Source organism: Dipteris shenzhenensis, chromosome 31, assembly GCF_047967505.1.
Source record: "Dipteris shenzhenensis isolate YYH24624 ecotype China chromosome 31, Dip_SZ_1.0, whole genome shotgun sequence".
NCBI lineage: Eukaryota > Viridiplantae > Streptophyta > Polypodiopsida > Gleicheniales > Dipteridaceae > Dipteris > Dipteris shenzhenensis.
The window spans coordinates 14,923,680-14,928,308 of record NC_141626.1 but is presented as its reverse complement, the minus strand read 5'-3'; the positions used below and the strand labels follow the sequence as shown (position 1 = coordinate 14,928,308).

At 47.2% G+C, this 4,629-nt stretch overlaps 1 protein-coding gene across 3 annotated transcripts; it reads right to left on the bottom strand.

Annotated features, from left to right (window-relative positions):
* Positions 1-265: 265 nt before the first annotated feature.
* Positions 266-4,241, bottom strand: LOC147881082 (E3 ubiquitin-protein ligase RING1-like). Of its 3 annotated transcripts, XM_087402264.1 has the most exons (3): positions 1,509-4,241; positions 1,183-1,331; positions 267-1,058 (listed from the first exon to the last, which is right to left on the bottom strand). In XM_087402264.1, exon 1 carries the CDS (start codon positions 4,052-4,054, stop codon positions 2,732-2,734), a length of 1,323 nt encoding a protein of 440 aa, XP_087258390.1. In that variant the 5' UTR covers positions 4,055-4,241; the 3' UTR covers positions 267-1,058; positions 1,183-1,331; positions 1,509-2,731. The 3 variants fall into 3 exon arrangements, with proteins under 3 accessions (XP_087258391.1, XP_087258390.1, XP_087258389.1); XM_087402265.1 differs by having other exon boundaries at positions 266-1,058; positions 1,175-4,241; XM_087402263.1 differs by having other exon boundaries at positions 1,183-4,241.
* Between the last annotated feature and the right edge of the window lie 388 nt (positions 4,242-4,629).

Genomic DNA, 4,629 nt, shown 5'->3' with positions numbered 1-4,629 from the left:
CAACCCCATGTGGGATGATATTATTTGTTTCAACCCGAATTAGACCAACTGATTTATAGAGATGAGCAATAAGCAATGGCGTCATGCAGCACCTAGTGAAGGTTTATTGCCCTATCAAGGTAACTTCATGATGCTGTTTCATGTGCATACGCAATCATAAAGGGATGGATATATTGCCCAATCAACATAAGCTCATCATAGCATTGGTACTGTTCAAGGGTCTGTAACAGCTATACTCACCATAAATGACAGTATGTTGGCATAAGTCAAAACAAGAGCACGTTAGCAATCACTCTGTAAAACATGGAGAGATTTCAATCCATTAGGCTGGATCTATTCTTATTTTTGGGGGTCCAAGGGCCTACTTACAAACAACCACAAGCATACAGTTGGAATCAAATTATATCATTTGTACTAAAGGACGGTACAAGATGAGTGGATTTTCATCATCAAGCTTTTCCCTTCCTTTTTTTAATGAAATCGCTCCATGAGGAGCTATACCAAGTTCTCAAGGGAGGCGAGCAACATTCCATGTGAATGGAAGCCTTGTATCTGGCCTGCCAGAAAATCATATCTATAAACCATTTTTTCTGAAGACAGAGAAAGGCTTCCAGCCTGTGAACCTGATTTCAGGGTGTTCCACCCACCCCTGGAAGATCTCTGCAAGAGGAAGCTTCCCCCAATGAGGTAGCTAGAATGCACTTAAACCTTCATTCTTTAGGGCACAGCAAATCCTCCATTGCTCTTGCAACAACTCGTGTCCTTTCTGCACCATAGCAATAAATAGTACATACCATCAACCGGATGCTGCTTTCATCACTGTAGTGCTCCTGGTGGAAGGTCTCACAGCCGATTGAGGTTGGCATTTTGCTGCCAGTACAGATGTACTGTGGAGCTGCCCAGGAGAAACAAGACCAGCTAAAGGTCTTTGAAGATAGAACTACTATCATGGGGAAGCTCCCTTGTATACCATAATCCAACACTTCTAGTTCTATGGAGACGCTGCCATTTCATTTTCTCCAGGCCTCACAGAAGTAAAGGGTCATTTTGGGAATGTCCTAACAATCCCCAGCAAACAGCATTTAGCAAGTCCAGTTACCTTCATAGAGGACAGCAACAATTACAAAATTGCAGACAATGAAATACAGAAATGCCACACGGGATGCATACAAACCTACACACCTCCATTTTTAGAAGGCAAAGCAAGGCAATATGACAAGTCCTGCAAAACTTTAAAGGCTGCAGCAAAAGAATTGCCCCTAAGCCTCAGGGTTAGACAGCTGCTTCTGAGCATTGTATACTTCAACATCAGTTTCTTCCATAGCAAAAACCTGGCCAGACACTGATAATAGTAATCTCAAGGGCCTGCGAACATCAAGCTCCTCTAGTTTCAAAACGTACAAATTGGACCTACTCATCAATTAATCAAAACCCACACCTCTGAACAGAAACACAGATAGGAACAGACATACCCATCCCTAATAAGTTATGCAAGTGAACTTCCATACCTTATTCACCATCAAGACTACGAGTAGCTAATAATAAAACTGAAGAGCCAAGCTCTTTGGCTGCAATGTGAAGATCTCAAGTTCTACAAATTAGAAAAGAAGAAACTTGGAACTGAAATATACTTGATCCTGTAAACAAAAATTTGGATACATATAATACTCCTAAAAACCTCGATCAAGTTCCCACATCTTCATCCATACCAAAAAATCAGACCAGACAATAACAACACTAACTACATCAGCAGCCTCCAAAAAAAGTGAAACACATAGGCTTCAGTCTGCTTAACCTAAATTGGTTGTTTGAAGGACGAATGCATGTGTCAATAGAAATAGAATGCATGTGTGCAATGTAAAAGAATGTGTAGAATGGCACAGGCTGCTGTAAAGCTGGACAACATAATTCCCTCAAAAGCCTTCATAAGGATGCTCTATAACAACAAACGGTACTGCCTTGAAGCCATTGGTCACCTCATGACGATAGAAACAATCACAAACCATTGAGAGGACCGTGCAACTAACACCGCAATATTTTCACTAATCATTCAAGAATATATGTGAATGCCAACAAATAGCATCGTGATAATTGTTAAGAGCTATCCGACTCCCACCAGAATTAAAGTAATAAAGATCTTCAAGTAAAAGAGCACCATAGTGATCTGCCTCGTAACAACCTGGAAGGCGGCTTCTAAAAGGGAACCATAAACATGCTCCGGACAGAATGGAAACGTTGTCACAAACCTGCACAGAATAACGAGTTATTGACCCACTCATTTACTAAAACCTAGGAGATGGCATAGGAGTGAGGGACTCGAACAACCTAAGAAGGTTACTATACAGGAGTTCAAAGTGTAAACCAGTACCTCTCATCTGTACAAGAAAGTATCGGATGAAAAATGAGGATGCGCAGGAAGCGCACTTGACAATTTACGTTCAGCAGAGCTTTAAGGGGGGGAGAAATGCATTTCGAGTAAACAGCTGAGAGGATACGGAAGCTTTCTGAGGTAGGAAAAAGGAGGACATGGGAAGGATAAGAAAACAGGTGTGAGAGAGCCACAGTCCGGCTCAAACACCGTAAACAAATGCGTGAGGTAATCAAAATGAGCTTCTGCAAAGCTTCACAGCACGGCCAATCAGTCTTCGGAAGCCACACATCCCCAAGCCGAAAACAAAGCCAGTGGATCGACACAACAAACCGTCAGTAAGGATTGATCGTCATCTCATCTCTAACACCAAAAACGCCGCCGCCTCACGTTCACAGCTAAGTTGGGAGAACGAGCCTGCTGCCTACTGGAGGTGGAAGCACGGGAGTTTCGAAAAAGGCCCGAAATAAAGCTTCTAATCCTACCCCCCGACTGTCGGTTGCCTCCCAAAAATCGCGGGCCTCGCCTCCTTGAAACATCTGTTAGAGTATTAGCAGGTTCCCCTTCATCGTTGCTAGAAGTAGAAACTGCTGCTGCTGCTGCTGCTCTTCGTGTAAAATCTGAGCTCGAAAATGCTCCAGAGGTACTTGCCGTATCTGCGTTCACGGTCTCCGCTGCTAATGTGTGGTTGTCCAGGGGTGCGGGGCCTTCATCGCTTCTGCCAACGCCAAACAGCATAAATGATCGCACATGGATGCCAACACCAGGGATCCCCACAATAGCCAACCCGCGCTCGCCTCCAGCTTCAATGGCATCTGCTCTCGTTCGGATCACCAGCGAGTTCTCTTCTGCATTCCGTGGCTGGACCTCGGTTGAGTCTTCAGTAGGCATCTCATGTCGGCAGATTGGGCAGGAGCTATGCAATGCTAACCAGGGCAAGATACAATCAGAATGGTAGAGGTGCTTGCAGGGCATCTCCCTAACTTCCCCTCCGATTTCGAACACCTCCTTGCAAACTGCACAATGGATTTCGTCAGCTTCCAAGCTTTGCTTGCTGATCGTCAAGGTCGGCATAGCTTCCACGGCAGATTTGGAGGCCGGCGCTGATCCATGCCTCTCGCCATCCCCTTCAATAAGCTGCTGGATAAGAAGCTCTAATCCCGGGCCAAGAAAGAAATCGGGCACATCAACCATTCTTCGGGAGCCTGTGCCTGAGGCTTCACCGTCGTTGCCTGCAGCAGCAAGAGCTTGCACAACACCCTCGCCTCTCGAGAAAAGGCTCTGTACCTGGTCGATGATCTCGAAACCGCTTCGGCCGATCTCTGCACCGTGTCTCTGCTGCAAACCTCGGCCTTCTCCAGTCCTCCAAAGATCCGGCTCACGGGAACCGGACCGGCTCAAGACGGACATGATCTCCAGGATCTGGACGATGGAGGAGCGGTTCTGCGGGGCGGCGGGAGGTCTACGCTGGAAACGACGACGGAAGCCGTCACCACGGGAGGATCGAGGGAAGCCATTGGAGGCAAGGGAGGGGGAGAGGAAGAGCTGAGGGAGGCCGGAGCCGGGGGGGAGGCCAAGGCCACCGATTTCTTCGACGAAGCCATGACGGCAGAGGGGGCAGAGGAGGCGAGGGGAGGGGAGGCGAATGACACGGTTACAGGAGTGACACCAGAAGGGGGAAGACATGGAGGGAGGATGGCTATGGAGGTGGAAGCTTTTGTGTTTGGCGATGGAGGACGAAGCTCTACAGAAGAAGAAGAAGAAGAAGAAGAAGAAGGCTATGGAGATGCAAGCTCTTGTGCCTGGTTATGCTGCTGCTTGGCTATGGCGGTGAAAGCTTAAGAAGATAGCTTTTTGCTTCACACAAAAAATCAAATGCAGATTCCTCTATACGCCTCTTTGTTGACGACGACGTATAAATATACGGCCTGTCGCTTGCATAAACGACGTATAAATATACGGCCTGCGTGCCGTATGCGTACGGTCACTTGCATAATCGTATAAGTACACTCAATTAACCTCTCTTGTGCACTTAGCCCAGAGTTATTGAGGAGCAGCACTAGCTCAAGTTCTCCGCCCCCGACGCAAAGGCCACTCGGTTAGTCTTCGGGTGTTTGCCCCCCCCCCCCCCCCCCCCTCAGTTGGCTGTTGGCTGCCCGCGTTCGATTCCCTCGAGACGCTCAAGCAGTTCGGGTGTTTGGCCACCTCAGTTGGTTCGTTCCCGTGCAAAGAGAATTCGACCCATTCAATTCGGCAATAAC

What these genes read in the sequence shown, in the direction of transcription:
- LOC147881082 (XM_087402265.1), bottom strand. Translation starts at nt 4,054, where the DNA reads ATGTCTTCCCCCTTCTGGTGTCACTCCTGTAACCGTGTCATTCGCCTC.